The sequence below is a fragment of the Synchiropus splendidus genome, chromosome 1 (genome assembly GCF_027744825.2).
Source record: "Synchiropus splendidus isolate RoL2022-P1 chromosome 1, RoL_Sspl_1.0, whole genome shotgun sequence".
Classification (NCBI taxonomy): domain Eukaryota; kingdom Metazoa; phylum Chordata; class Actinopteri; order Syngnathiformes; family Callionymidae; genus Synchiropus; species Synchiropus splendidus.
The window spans coordinates 61528059-61544590 of record NC_071334.1 but is presented as its reverse complement, the minus strand read 5'-3'; the positions used below and the strand labels follow the sequence as shown (position 1 = coordinate 61544590).

Sequence of the window (16532 nt, the reverse complement as noted above, 5' to 3'; positions counted from 1 at the left end):
AGCCTTAAAATAGTCTTTTGTAGGAGTGAATGTAGAGTGTCTGCTGCAGGTGCGCTGTTCCTCTATGTGTGTGGCCGCTGCATGTGTGGTCACTTCAATGCAAAACTGAAGGAAATGTAAATTTCCACAACGGCAGGAATACTTGATCTGTGTTGATGTATGTATTTAAACACGTTAACATTCATCCATTCGTTCATCTCAATGTGTAAAATGTAAACGTCATCCAACCAAATTTCTTAACAGAACACATCAAAAGATTACAAATTTTGGAAATAAAAGCTTTGTTTTTGTTATGTGTGTGTCTGAGAGAGAGAGACGTTTATGAGGCATGACCTCAGATACAGAGCGATTTCGGGCACTAGGTGCCACTTTGTGTGGAGTCCTTGCAGCACGTTGTCGTCTATAAATAAACCAGTAATCACGTCACTTCCGGCCGGGGCTCAGACGGGCTGAGTCGCTGTAGTAACGAGAGACGGGCGCTGCTGATCTCATCGCGCACCTGAGCTCGGACAGTTCTCTCCGTTTCACCCATTTCTGGATCAAAAACTACGCAGGCGCCACACCAAAACGAAGGACGTGTAACTTTTGGCTCCCGCTTTCTTCTGAGATGCGGCTGTCGGGGAGCTGTTGGAAAGTATCCGTTCGCTTTTGAACTGCAGTTCAATGGAGTCGTCGACCCCGTCTCACCTGGAAATGAGGGGCTAGTGAGAGAGGTGGGGTCCGCTCGGAGCGTTCCTCCAAGCTGCCTTCTGTTTTGACGCAGTTGCTTGAGGATAAAGTTGAAGGCGGTCAACTTCTGCTGCGGCTGTGAAACCGAGTCGGAGCGGCGCTCAAGCGGACGCGGAGTGGCGGTGTCCTGTGTCAGCATGGACGTCAGCGGACGCCGCTCGAACCCCGCCGCGGCCGCGCTCTAACCCCGCAGCAGCGTGGCGCCAGCATGAGCGGCACCGACCTGGAGCGGGTGTCGCTCAGCTCCTCGGCCAACTCGGTGGCTTCCAGCGCCCGGACGCTCTCGGCCAACGTCAAGAAGCTGCACCACGCGCTGAACCTGCTGCTCGACGACTTGGAGAGGGAGCAGTTCATCCACTGTCTCAACGTCTACCACTCCAAGCGGAACGTCTACGACCTGGTGCAGACCCTCAACGTCATCCTCAACGCGCCCAGCAAGCGGCAACTCCTGCCCATGCTGCGGCTGGTCATACCCCGCTCTGACCAGCTGCTCTTCGAGCAGTACACCTCGGAGGGCTTGTACTTAAAGTCGGATTTGGTTGCGAGCAATGGGAGTGCTGAGCCCCCACCGGGGGACCTGCGGAGCCCCAGCCCGACGCCACCCGGCCACTTCTCCCCCAACAAGCCCGGCGAGCTGCAGGTGGCTCTGCGTGGCTCGCCGGACACTTTCAGCACCAGCAGCGAGGGGACAGCTCCCCTGGTCCCGCTGCTGGGCAGAAACTTCATCCACGAGCCTCCGGGGGAGGTGAGGCAGGTCACCATGAAGCGGCACAAGAGCAACGAGGGTTTGGGCTTCAGCATCCGCGGAGGCTCGGAGCACGGCGTTGGTATTTACGTCTCCCTGGTGGAGCCGGGCAGCTTGGCTGAGAAGCAGGGTCTTCGGATCGGTGACCAGATCATGAAAGTCAACGACAAAGTCTTCGACAAAGTCACTCATGCTGAAGCAGTGAAGGTGAGTTTAATATTATTATGATGTTTTTTAGCTCTAAATCAGGGGCGACCCATCAAGCACTGAGCATAAGCAACTGCTTTGTCTCCTGTCGCCACTAGGGGGCCCAGACATACTTCTTAAATTTAGTGTCCTGCTACTGAGTTACGAGTTGATATTTCCTTTTGCCATGCAATATTGCTTTCATGGGCATGAAAGTGTGAGGTAAAACATCTCTTCATATATTGATCTCTTCTCCGGTGAAGCATGCAGGTCACCCGACTCCAGTTGGTGACTGTGGAGTTGTCCATGTGTTTATGTGTGGACAGAACAAGGATGTGCTGTACTGACTGCAGACATGTTTGAACCTAGGCAGTGGAATACTAAGAAAGGAATGAACCCCTAATATTTGGAGTTATTCCACTTATTGTCATATTCCCCTGCACATGTTTACAAGCTAAAGACTTTGACATTTCACACAAACACGGTCTTGCCTTCCACTAACAAAAAATGTACCAGAAGATGACAGTAAAAATGCGTCATGAAGAAGGAAAAAAAAGCACAAGTGACATTTTTTGGGGAAAATTGTTTTGCAAAATCCATTGCATGAAACAGTAGGACAATCATGGTAGGCCCACAAAGTTATTTATCGCTTGAACTGTGACGTTTCACGGAACATAGCTGAGAAGCTAAGGCGGGAATGTTTGGCATTTATGGCATTGATGACAGAAAAATAAGAAGTAAATAGCCTTCACTAGCTGAACTTCCACAAGCAGCTGTTTTTTTTACTATGTATTTTCTCCCTGGATGTTTTCCCATTTAAAGGCACCAAAAGAACGCCATAATTGTATGGTTTGTGTTGTGCTTCCCTGTTGACACGTGCGAACATGGAGAGCAACCTTCGTGATCGCTGGGACAGATTAGATCAGACCTGGGCAAAGTGTGGCCCGGGGGCCAAATCCGGCCCTTTGATTGTATTTATGTGGCCCTCCAGGAGTCACGGTAAAACGATAAAACTGATGTTTTTTTGTCTTGTGCATTGTTTTTTTCTGTTCATTATGATGCAACTGAAACATAACTTTCTCGTTTGATTATGTTATCCCAGTTGTTTGTCTTTTCCGTTGGCTATTTTAGGAGCATTTCTTGTCCCTTAAAATACATCAGAATTGAAAGTACATTTTAAAATGTATATCGATAATCTTTAAATGGAATGTGGTTTATATTAAATAAACAACAACAGTCACTATATATATGTGTACATATATACATACATACATACATATATATATATATATATATATATATATATATATATATATATATATATATATATATATATATATATATATATATATATATATATATATATACCTGGCCCCTTAGGAAATTTAAGTGCCCACCTCTGGATTACATCAAGATTATCAGGGCGCATCACAAACATAATAATCTGTCAGTGCGAAATAACTTATACAAGTCGCACCTGAGTATAAGACACAAAACTGTGAGTTAAGGTCCGGAATAACACGTTTAGTTGAAACGCTAGTTGATCCCAATGACAATGGTCACGATGATGGTTTGACATTAACGTGCAATGATGAAGATAAAGATAAAGAGAACTTATATGAAATGTGACTGAGGCTTTTCTTTTAAAATTATTATTCAATATTCATACATTGTTTGACATGACTTCCAAGGATTCGAAAAACATGTTCGGACATGCATTTCATTTTATATTTACCTTGACGGTGGCGAATGTTGAAATCCTCTTTATCGCCTGGCGCATCAGAGCAGGAACACTTTTGGCCAGGAGCAGTCGCTGCTCATGCTAACCAGCGTGAAGAAAACCCATTAGCAAATGAGGCGATCAAAACAATGTGACTGATTTGTGTCCCTCTGGTTAGATGAGATGTGGGTTTGTGAGTCTGTAACACTGACTGCCATGTGAGAATTACTCGCACCTCTCACAGTTGTGATTCTAGTAGGGATTGTTGGGGTAAGTGCTACTTATTTAGGAATTATTGTCCATTCCAAATATACTCAGTCAGAAGTTCACAAATATTATAACAGTTGAAACTACGGGGCTAATAAATAAATGAAAATTATTCTGTTCTCTACTCTAGATAGGGTCAAGAATGTCAGCGGGGATATTGATTCTGTCAAAATGATGGTGGTCGTCATTCCACAAACTTTATGGACTCTACTAGGCAGGATAAAATAGTGAATGCCTGTCAGGAATAAAAGGGATTTTTGTTCTGTGCTTTCAGGACAAGACAGCAAATGCTCTGCTCTTCATATTGCGACAGTTCTCCTTGAAATGCTTTTATTCTATATGGCATGTTTTTCTGTTAAAGACGCCACAAGCTGACTATTATAGGAAACTAAAGCTCCGTGAAGCGGTGTCTTAATTTCCAGAGCCCAATAGATGGCAATTCATTTGAAATATTTTTTTAATGAATTATTTTTAAGATGAAAGTGGAGCCACATATTAAATTGGGAAAATTAAGACTGCCTCACTGCTTCATTTTCCGAGGCATAAAAAACATTGAAAACACTTCTGAATAAGTGTTGACGCTGGAGAGAGTTTGATGCAAGGACGCATTTTCATATAAGATGATACCCAGAAATCTACATAGCTTATGGAACTGAAGTCTGCATAGATCTTTTTTTTCATCTCTTTCTGTTGTACAACATTTTTAAAGCAAACTGTACTTGAATATCTCTGCATTCCTTGGGGAATTTGCTCAATGACTTGATATCGAAGGTGTCACAGCTAAAACCAAGTCTTTCGTGGGGCAACAAGCCACTTTCCCTCGACACCAAGAATAGGTCAGTCGTTTCTCTTTTGTCCTCCAGTCAGTGATGGATGAGAGTCTCTCACCTTGAGTGATTCTGTCTGGTGTGAACTTTGGTGATGACTGCATGCAGATCTCAGCAGAACAGCACTTCACTTAATCACCAAAAGGGAGCGACGGCGGTCAGCTGTGTTATTGACAATCTACCATCAAAATAATTGCTAGCTTTTTATGGCATATTAAAAGTTGAAATGCCTCCAGGTTTCAGTTTTATTTAAGCCAGTCCTCATCCGATCTGTTTGTCATGCCAGACAGGCTGTTGCACCTTTTCACCAAGCCATTCTTTCACTTTACGTTGTGTTTTGCAATACTTGTGAGACCCTAGTCTTGACTCCTCCTTGTGAGGACATTTTGTTTTATGACATTTTGGCATGTCCTGACAAGGTTAATAGGGTTAAAACCGTAAAAGCAAAGTAGTTCATTATAACTGGGTTCAAGCTTGGTTCAGAGTTCTGGTTAAGGTGAGCCATGTGTTTCGGAGGTTTAAGTTAAGGGTGAGAGGCTAAAATAACCATGTATAGAATCATATCATATAAAAGTGCCATATTGCTTACCAATACACAGTGGAATGAAAACCTGGCAAGTTTCTTCTTTTGTTTGTCGTGATGGGTGCAGTTTCCCTGGTGAGAAGGTGATGCCCGAGTGGCACCAGCTCATCAAAGCTAAGTCGGCTGAACCATCTGTTATTTCACATCTCGCACTGCAACAATTATACATTAACAGAGATAAGGATTCTTCAGAAAACAAACCAATGGTGTTCTGATTAGAAAGCATGTGTTTTTGTTGTTGTTGTGGATCATGGTCTTGGAAACTGATTCTGCAATGTTTACAGTGAAGAATGTTGGACTGAATGAGTGTAGGACTAATGCAGCTCCAGTGAACTTCTCTGGCAGAACTCTTGCTAGAATCACACTCACGGAGGTCAGGCCACCTGCAAAATACATGAAGCACAGGATGTGAGACGCCACTGTATAATATTAATAACTTTGGAGCCAAATAGAATTGAACTTTCCCTAGTGAGGTGCACTTAAACTTGTGGTCCATGACCCCCAAAACACGCCAGTATTAAATATCACCAAAACACTGCTATAATACCTCATTTGGGAAGCAGCATTTTGACCTCAGAAAATACATATTTTTAAGTCCTGGGACATTCACATTTCAAAATGCAACTCAATTACTTTGATCTCACATAACTATAAGGAAGAACGACTGTCCTCTATTCGCCCAGCTGAGGCAGTTCTCATACTGTAGATCACTTTTGTTGTTTCTAAGCATATTGATTGAGCGGATGTGTTGTAGATGATAAATATATGTATGGACGCATGTGACTGGTGCTTCTGTGCAGGCTGAACCCCAGTGTGAAGCCATCCTGAGTTTGGATTCAACTTTGGTCCTCTCTCTGTGGGTTTTTATCCGTGCTTGTGATTCTTTCATCCAGGCACTAGATTCCTCCTCTGGGTTGCATTTGTTTCATGAGTTTCATTTGGAACATGGAGGACACCACGAATATGTTCGGACATATACAAATGAAAATGTAGGTCTGACTAATGCTGATGTTACAGATGATATCAGGATATACGTAAATGACCTTGAATATTCATAAACAAATTCATAATGCAGGTCTCCTGAGCTCCAATGACGTCTTCTTGTGTTCATTCAGCCAATTGTGAGGTCACCTCATATTACCATTACATTCATGTTCATTATTACGGAAAACAACATTTTAAAGTATAGATTTGCCAAAATATGGAAATTGTCCAGGAGTATCCAGTGACCGCTTTGTTCCCCTGTGTGAATGCAAAGTTCCAACCAAAGCACTATGCAAAGACAATACAGTGTTACCAGGTTCATACTCATTGTGTACTGACAAGTTCTGAAGTCTGACATCATGGTCCACGTTTCTACATTGACTGAGTCAGTCCTGGTTGATTCATGATGGACGTTGAGTCTGTTGCGTCAGCGTCAGCTCAGGAAGCCGCTCGACATCAGCTGTCGTTCCTTCAGCTTTAAGAACATCACAATGATGTTTAGTGTGTCTTGAAATACATTTTAATTCTCATAACCGTGACAAGTGTAATTACACCATCCATCAGTGCCCACATTCATCTTCTAATCCCTTTCATTAAGGCTGGTGGGCAAGACTTTCATTTGTCCTGTGTTTGATGTTGAAGCCTGAAACTGTGGGGTGAAACTAAAAAGTTAGGTGTTTTCGTTCGTTTCGTACCAAGTTCATTCATGTTGCATTGATCCACTTGTTAAGAGTATGGGCTCATTGGAAATAGCTGTCTTGCATCACTTTTCTTTCAGAGCCATGGAGATGAAACTATTTAATTTCCGACCAACATTTTTTTGGCAGCAACAGATACATTTCTTAGTTTACGCCTTGTTCATCACAACTTCTGCTCTGTGAATGAGCCTCTCTGAGCTATACCAACTATACTGAGAGCTCAACATCTCCAGACACAATCCTCCACTATGAAATCCACTTGGCTCAGCTGGTAATTTGTCTTCAAATTCAAGCTACTTTGTTTGTGGCACCATCACTTGGCTCGATACAAATCGAGAGGGTCAGCCATATATATATATATCCAGTGGTACCTCGGTTCTCGACCACAATCCGTTCCAGACGGCCGTTTGAGAAGCGATTTGTTCGAAATCTGAATCGATTTTTCCCATTACAATGAATGGAAAAAGAAATAATGCATTCCAAGTCTTAAAACAGGCTTTTGTCGGAGTGAATGTAGAGTGTCTGCTGCAGGTGCGCTGTTCGTCTATGTGTGTGGCCGCTGCATGTGGGAGGGGTTGCCGAGTGAGTGAGGTCTCTCCAGAAGTGAAGAGGTGCCCGGTGCGTGTCCAGCTCTGAATGTGCGCTTCTGTGCAGTTTGGCTGTGACAAAGTCATAAACCAAGTAACGCTCTGTCCAAGACTCGCCTCATCCCTGTCCCAGCTCCAGCCCACAACAGGACATCAAACCCTGGAGTGAGCGCTCCAGCCTCGGAGGTGTGGAGAGCGAGCACCTCCCCTGTGACACTCTACCACGGTCCAGTGTGGAGACAGGAAAGGTTTTACACCTCAATATGAAGAAGAAACAGTCAGTAAATGTAGCTAACGGGACACGTCTGCATACAGAGGCTGCGTTATACACAATAACAAAGCACGTCGTGGGTCAGCTGATCGGTCCGCACATGTTTTTTTTCAGCTTTTTTCCGGGGCGTTCGAGTGTGATGTAAAAAGTATATATATATATATGAATTCTGCCTTCTAAATCTCTTGATCTTTAGAGGAGGAATCTGCAGTGAAGTCTGATAGCTTCAGCTCCATGCTGATGTTGCTCATTACGGCTGTGTCATTTGTAAAGTTAATGAACAGAAGGAGTCCTGTAAGGCTGTGGAAAGATTTTGTTGGATAAAGGAGCAGGGGTTGATGATGGGCTTCTCCTGGGCAGCACTGTGTGATGAGCACTGCATTGTCCGTGGTTAACTGGAGGAGAGCGGGAAGATTAGGTCGGGCTGTGTAATGAAGGGCATCTGATGTTCAGCAGACGGACTGGTCGACCGCTATGGTGACCTCCTCAGAGGGCGAGTGACGGTAAACAATGAGGAATCGCTCATAAACCGTGGAAGATCCATACGTCCTGATATTGCAGGACAACGCTGCAGGAGTGAGTCACGCCAAAGGCAGATGACCACATCTGTGGAACTACAACCAAGTGAAAAAGAGTTTCCATGTATTGCTCCAGTTTGGATCCCAGCTTTTAATGAACAGCTGAGTCACAGCACAGTTGACAGAGCAAGGGTGACGCAGCGAGTCACCCACTTGTGCATGCAGATGTGTCAGCAGAGTGTTCATGTAAGTTGTTTGTATTTTTACGCCACATTTCCTCAGTGATTCAGCGACTCGTCAGCCACTATTCCTGGAGCGTCAGCTGCGGAGGGTGGTTCTCAGCCAACACATCACCATGGCTCACTCCAGGGGAAGATGAGCAGAGATTGACGCGCAAAGTCGAACCGTACACTTGAGAATGCGCTGGAGGGGAACTGTTGCTTATTGGATTCTGTTCTGCAGGTGTTCTTCCTGAATGAGAAGTGTGTGTCCTTTTGTCAACGTCTGTTTCCTCTGGAATGATTTCACTTGAATGAGTTCCAGAGGTTTCAATCTGATCATTTTTCCACCTGTCTGATCTTTTATGCAGTATATGTAAAGTAAAATCAAAGATATGTAACTTTTACATGACATTGTATTGTATATTAAATCCATTGTGCCACACGGAGGCATGAAAGTATGCTGTCTTCCAATGAGTTACAGTAAGAAGTAATGAGAATACTTTTTAATTCATGATCCCTCTGATCTTTCGGAGGCTTCATGAAAGCGTTTGCCTTCATACGCGAGTGTTCAGGCAGGACATGATGCCCTGTGCTCTTTGAGCATGTGTGGGCGAGGTAACAAACTTTCTGAGTGGAAGTAGTCTATACAGCCTATAAGAGAACAGAGAAGAAACGTTTTACTGCTGTTATACTTGTTGACTGTGTCTAAAGAGAGGAAGTTGTTTGTGTGAGGCTCGAACTCTCAAGGCGTTTGGTTGCGTTTGGTTACAGTAACAAGCTGACTCAGCTTGCCACCAAATGGATGCCCACTAAGAAGTGGATACATTCCCTGGTGCATTTAAACATCGAGCACCGGCGGTTTGTGCAGCATCAAGGCGTTTGATGACACACTCGTGTAACGCTCCTGTGAGAAGTGATCCAGCGTGCCAGGGATTCATCATTCATCATTCATTTTCAACTGGAGAGTTTCGTGAGGCATTTCCAAATCTCTCGCCACACTCCGAATGCAAAACCCACACTCTCCACTTGAAAGCAGCAATTTGTCAGAATAAATGTGAAGTCATTAAGTGAAACATAATTCAGACTTCCCGCGGAGACAATGTGTTCCCATGCACGGTTCAATATGTTTCCTCTTATCCTCAGGACCACAGCTCATCTCTCACCACCACTCAAGCCCCTAATCCCACGCTGAATAACAAGGTCGACTCGCAATAATTCCTTGCACCTAATTCTGCATTCCAGCCTATTGCTTATTGACATGAGTTCAGTCTTTGCTGTTCCTACCGCTACTTAGGCTTAATCCCGCCACCGGTGAAGCTGGATGAATTCAGAGAGGCATGTTTGACTTCCAGTGGTGAGTCTCTTCCCCCACAGCCCTCTCTCTCCTGACTCACTGCCAAGCCTTCTCCCCACTCAGCGTTTGGGCCTGTACTTTATCTCTGTGGCTGGCTGGTCCGTAAGGAGATAGGAAGAGACAGGGAGACATAAATCCTGTTGTTTTAGAGCCAGAACCTGAACAAAAAAATCTTGTCTCGGTATCAACTGAGCAATTGGTGTTTTGCTTTTAGTGGTCTGAAGGCTGGACTTCCTATTTTTTTTTATTTTACTGCAGTGGGTGGATTTGAAAAGCACAATATTTGAGATACAATCAAAGTCTATTTTGGCTTTGTAGAATGCATCTCGATACTTGTTTTTGTTCTGTGAAAGTACTTCGGTTCATCCGTGGATGACTCATTTTCATATCACAGACATGAATAGAGAGTTGACTTCTTGTTTCAAAGACATTCTTTGTCATCACATCTTCAGTGTGAATTGTCTGGAGGTGATCAATTCAGGTCATTCGTCGCTCTGGCGCGCACCTGTTACAAGGGCAGTGACATCAGCAGTCATAAGACATCAAACATTGTGTGGTCCAATTCACCCCCCTCCCCTGCCCCCAACAATCTCACAACGCCCCATATTTCATTGATCGAATGCCCACTTTGAAAGCAGTGTGTAAAAAGTAATTTATTTCTTTGATAACTGTTAGGTACCTTATGAAAAAAGGACAGGACAATAGACCCTCACGGCATTAAAAGAGCTGTTTTTCTGTTTGCCTTTTACTTGCATTTTTCATCAGTATGCGCTTTTGTATCTATGCTAGTAGAACAATAGCCTGCACTACTACAAAGGTAACATTAATATTTCATCTTTTATTGATAATTATTGTTTTGTTTGTTGTCTATTTTCTACTCATATCTACAATCCGCATCTCTACTCCAGTTTGGTCCCCTCGCTTCCACCAGACTCTATGGTTTCGTCCCACCGTCTGCAAACTTGGAGGATTATAGGTGTCTCCAGGGTGTTTTGAGGAAGTGTTTTGCCAAGTACTAGTTGTTTGAAGTACTAGTTCCTAGAATCCCAGATGGCTGCAACAAAACACTTTCTCTGGAGGATAGCTTCAAATGCAAAAGGATGCTGGACACCAGTCAAACTTATTTCGTCTCTCCTCAGTTGCCCCCACTGTTATCATGAGATAGCAGCAGTGCGCGCACATGAGAGGAGGACTTTTTGAGTGCCGACGCAGTTCGGTGAAAACCTGCTGAGGAAATAAAATATGTAAATCCAAATGGCAGAACTGGGATGGATGCGTGTCTGTGTCACCATCAATGTCAGGAGCCACTTCGCTGACTCCGCACAATCACTTTTAATAGTAACTACAGCGAGAACTCTCAGGGTTGGTTTCAGATGGGGCTTCAGTCAAATTTGTTGGTAAACTGGGCTGTGTAAGTGGCTTCAGACTACAGATCCAGTGTTTTTTTGCGAGCCACTCTGGAACACACAGTGACTGCGGAGCCACCAACCTGGTCTCCGAGAACAAGTCCACGCTTCACTGCCGCTTTAATGATGGAGTGAAATATTAATGAAATGATTGAGCGAAGTGAAACTCTGGACATGCTCTGGACGCGTAGATAATAATAACTACTTGTGTTTCATTAGTAATGAAGCATTCCTGCCAATGTGAACCACTATTTAGATGATGGAGTCAATCATCCTTTATTTTGCATTCTCATGCTGGTTTTTCGTCGAGGTCTTTGGAGAGTGGTAAAAATATTGAATCCTTCATGTTGTTACCATCAAATGACGGAGCACAGATCAGTTGTTGGAATGCAACACTTTTGGACAATTGCCAAATGCTGCGAATTGCAAATATTTCAGTTGAAATACGACAAAACAGTTTTTGTGATGGACAGCGAGTGGATGATTGTCCAGATGCATCATAAAATAATCTATTTATTCACCTGCCATGGATTTCGCTGTTCCTATGAGTCATGTGTTTGAAGCATCACTTTTCTTTGCGCAAGCAGTCACATTTAAGAAAACTGACAGTTTGAAAGATCCATCCTGATTCAATTCTTTTGTGGGAGCAAAGCTAGTACTGAGGTATTTCATGACATTCAACTGGTCATGGTCATACTTTTTTCTTTCTTTCCTCCTTATATATGTTTGTGCTCAAGGCTGCCATGTTTGTAGCAGGAGTTGGCCTTTTTCATCTGTTTATTGGGTGGATCTGAACGCAGACGTGACTCCTTTAGCAAAACATCCATATCCACAAGAAGCAAAGCTTGCAGTATTTATGAGTACATGGGTCAGACCCTGGCAAAGCACTGCCCGAGGGCCACATGTGGCCATTCACCTGGATTTGTCAGGCCCTCGTGAAGTCAGTGTGAAAATCGGCATTGTCCAATGTTTTACGCTCAATTCTCTCTGAATGCATTTTTTAAATCATGTTTACACATGGTATTTCATTCTACTTTCTTCAAACATGTTACATCTGTCAACTATCTATGTATTTCTTCAGCTTTTGTGTGTATGAGAATTCTGTCTGAAACATGTTTTACTGTATTTCATCCTCCATTTTTTTCTGTTGCACCTCTACTTTTTCATTTCTACGTTTAACCCTCAGTTTAATTCCTGATTCCCCATTCATTCCTCAACAGTTTCTGCAGGTGAAGTGGTCTTTTGGAGATTATGACTGCCCACCACAGCTTTAGGTGCTTAGCTGTCACATACAGCTCTGTGGGTTGACAGGATTCTGAGAGTTGGGGATAAAGACAAGTTACCTGAACCTTGTCATTCCAATCGCCATGCTGCATCCACGAGGCCTTTAGCTGGGAGCCGAGGAATCAGTTGAAGATTTGCTAGGTGAGTCATATTCCCATAAACCCATAAACCCAAGTTAGTGCCCCCTTGAGGTGCTTCTCCGTGGTGCACCATCGGGAGTGCGCTGGTCACTGCATTTTTAGATTTTGCAGTATTTAAGAGTGTTTGCTGGTATTTGGTTCAACAAAATAAGACCAACCTGTTTGTGCATACGAAACAGTAAAGCAATGAACTGAATGAAATTTGAAGTGTCACTTCATAGTAGTGTGGATTGTGTGGTTGAGTGTTCAACCACACTGTCAAGAGCCTTCAGTTTTCATTGTCAGCATATTATATCACAGGAAATTGTGGGTTTAAAAAAAAAATATTATTGGTATTTGATAAGCAAAGTCTGAAACATAAAAAAAAGTCAAATATATTATCTAAACATTTGCTTTCTTTGACAAAAGTATGTAAATATGTTCTTCACTATTTATGCAACATTTTTAAAAAACATAGTAAAAAACTTATTATATATTCAGTATTCGGCCAAGCATTTAAAATTTTATTTGACTTCCGTCGCACATTTTCACTTCAGTGCATTTCTAGCATTAATGGATGCTAAGTGTCCCAGATTTTAATGAAACTATGTGTTTCACTCATCGTTGCTACTTCATTGTTTGGTGTGTTCCAAAAGTTCCCTACTTTCATGAGTTTGTACTGACACTCCCTCACTTGTTTTAACCTGCTACGCTGGCTCGCCTGTCCTGGGTGCACCTCAATCTGGGGACTCAACAGAAGATGAGTGCTGCTTATTGACTTCTTGAGTTTTAGTTTGGTCTGTTTGGGAAATTCCCTCAGACGTGCCTGGAGAATAATTTCAGTATTTGTGTTGACCTCGTGATAACTTGGAAAACCACTTCAGAGAGCTGGTTATTTGTGATGGAAACTGTTCCTGTGCCTCGTACGTCTGAACTCGGCGGTAGAACAGCTTTAAAAATAAGCCATCAATGACACCAATAATATCCCCCAGTGATGGATTCTGATCTGGGTTGGAGCTGCATCTATTAAAATCACAAGGAGTGACTCATGATTCTGACCTTCTCAAATATTAATGCAGGATTCACTTCTATTTAGAGGTACAGTACTAGTTCACCAGAACATTTCGATGTGTTGTTGAAGTAACATTTTATGTAAATTGTAAAATAAATAAAAATTGAAATGGAGATTTATTTTATATATGTAAGACATTAAATATGGTAATATAATATAATATAGTAGACTTTTGAAAGAGGAAGTGCCTTCCTGGGCAACAGACCACTGAGCAGGACGTAAACAACTCTGTTATTGGAGTTCGACTGGAATCACATGGGTGGGGTAAACATCTCTATAATTAACTCTTCTTAATCACTGACATATTGGGATATGACCAGAAGCGGAGGTTAAATCCTCTTTGGTGCATCTGTCAGATTACATTGTTTCTTCCACAAAGCCCGGCGAGCGAGCTGAAGGGGATTGGTGAGCCCACCCAGATGTCTGTTTTGTGTTCTGAACAACCAGAGAGGAGCCCTGGAGGTCACCTGATACCAGGATCTGTCTTACCTCACTCCTACTCACACACACTTCCGACCATCTGGCGTCTGCCACCACACTTGTATAACACATTTAATAAATATTAAATCATATGAGAGTGTTAAAAAACACCCACCTTGTTAGCACTTTCTGAATTAATACGTTTTTTGAGCATGCATCCAACCTTCATCATGTTTTTTTTTTTCTTTTTGTGACAGCTGAAGGGCTTTTGAGTGCTTAACAATGATGGAATGTTTTGAGGGGTTTAAATTGTTCCCATGATACTGGTGGATGGTGATGTTCAGCCGTTCATCCTAACAGTTAAGAATTTTGATCAGCTTACACGCCTAAGACTCACATAAGTCACTTTAGAGATAAGCTAAGTGTCTTTGTTTCTTGTAAATTGCGTATAACATGAGGCCAAAGATCCACATATAGAGTATATATATAATTTTAATTCAGAGACATTTTTCACGTTTCCTCTTCAAGGAGGAAAAAAGGACCACTGAAAAGCACTTAATTCAATGTGAGCCTACGCACAGTGATATCGGCCAGTCGTGATCGGCGGCCGATAATCCCTAATTTATATATATGAACTGTTAAAAAAATGTCTTGCTTGTCAGTTCTGAAGTAAGTGAAAAGAAAGTCATTTATTAATGCTTGTATCATCAATGTCCTTGGTGTCCAGCAAAGTGTAGCTTAAGGAACGCCACACCTCAATGCTGACAGATCCTAGGTTTATTTTAGACTCCAGCAGTTCACCACCCCGATTACTCTCTACATTTTACTCTGATGCTTAATAGTGGTGTAAATACCATCATCAGGTGTGCAGCTGGGAAAGAGTTTGTGACAGTTGACAGTCAGGGATCTTTCCTGAGGGTCCAACTGTTACAGCATGATAGTGAATTGTAAGGCTGAGTGATCTCAGTTCTCCCTCCACTTGCCACATCAATGCATGCCAGAAGACGGAGGGGCTTTAAAAATCTCTTGCTTCACGGTGCTGATCTCCAATGCTGAAATGTCTTATTTTTCAATTGCACTGTCCACTTTTAAGGCTTCTGGCTTTTCTCTGAGGCCAGAAGCCCATTTCCACTAGTGTGGAGGAAAATGGTCAATGATTTGCACTGCCACTATCTACTGCCAATTGAGAGAAATTGCTTTTGACTTTCTCTCTGCTTTTGTGTTTAACATCATGAAGAACTAGAAAAGCATTCAGAGGACACAAACCTCTGCCAGTAAACGATCCTTTAAAGAATGAAACCTTAATTCCCCGACCAGGAATCAAAGAGCGACAAATCCTAAGCCCTCGACCACCAGTGTAGAGAGCTTCAAAGTGTCTTGTGTAATGAACACCTGGATTGAAGGCTAAAAATGATCTGAATCACTCCTGTCTTGTCCCATTCCACACATTTCCTGACAATTTCACCCAAATCTGCCCATAACTTTTCCTTGAGATTGATACTCTGCTTTCAAATGTTCCTCGTTCGATACAGTGCCAGAAGGGAAACAGCCATAAAACTGATGGGTTGAAGGTCACATCTGCAGGAGAGATCCGGTGAAAAAGACCTCTTTGGATTTAGGGAGACACTTGAAGTTCCTTGAAGCCGTTTCCACAACATCTCTAAGGCTTGGCTGAGGGCATGCCTTGAGGGCCAGTCTCTCTGCCGGGGCTCCTACATCAGATGGTCGGGAGAGGAGAACCCAGGGTGGACTAGCTAGGGGGCTACAGCATTACAAGACATGCACGTGTAAGGAGTGACTGCGAAAAAGCTTTTCTCAAGAATTGTGTGATGATTAGATTCAAGCCTATGTAATCCTGAAAAGAATTGCCTCAGAAACAAATAATTTGTGAGCAGAGATGTGACAAAGACCTTGTTACTGCTCTTGGCACACATTGATCTGCCTGTGAGGAACGTCAAGTTTTGCCAGTAGCAGTTGTGGCTGATCCCTCTGTCACTCAGACATTTACACTGGGGGATGAGATGACTGCAGGGTCGTGGGAAGATTTGGGACTGAGAGACGTTATTTGAAGCGGAAAATAAGTCACCTTCAGGCCATGAGAGGTGAAGCAGTCTAATATTTAGTCTGACATTTCCTCTCAGACTGTTGAGCATCGGAGCTTTGTGGTGATTGGTTTGTGGCATTATGCAGCACTCTCGGTCTCCTCAGATATTTTCAGGGACATGCGAGACTGATCTGTGCCTATAATACGTGGCTCAGCCGCAGTATTTGTTTCAACCTAAATCCAGGTGAGGAAGGATAATTGACTCCATGTATAAGCAGATTATTGTTTTATCACGCTAATGTCTGTGGCTCCACTGAAGGGGATTGGAGTGATGGACGGAGCAGACCAGACAGAAAAGTGAAATGAGAGGCATGAAAGGAAGGCGAGCGATGGGCGAGAGACAGCAGGAGATTGAGTTGGATCTTTTCATCTGGGCCACAGCTGCGATGTTTTGTCAGAATCCAATACACAATTATCAGTGGTGTCCTCAGTGTCCT

The 16532-nt window shown here is 43.0% G+C and overlaps 1 protein-coding gene across 5 annotated transcripts in view; it reads left to right on the top strand.

The window, feature by feature from the left end:
* Nucleotides 1-461: 461 nt before the first annotated feature.
* Nucleotides 462-16532, top strand: part of whrna (whirlin a) — a 105554-nt gene continuing 89483 nt past the window's right edge. For all 5 annotated transcript variants that reach the window (XM_053861874.1, XM_053861892.1, XM_053861864.1 and 2 more), the window contains exon 1: nucleotides 462-1681. In XM_053861874.1, the coding sequence (XP_053717849.1) occupies nucleotides 938-1681 (744 nt within the window). In that variant the 5' untranslated portion in view covers nucleotides 462-937. The remainder of the gene's footprint in view (nucleotides 1682-16532) is intronic.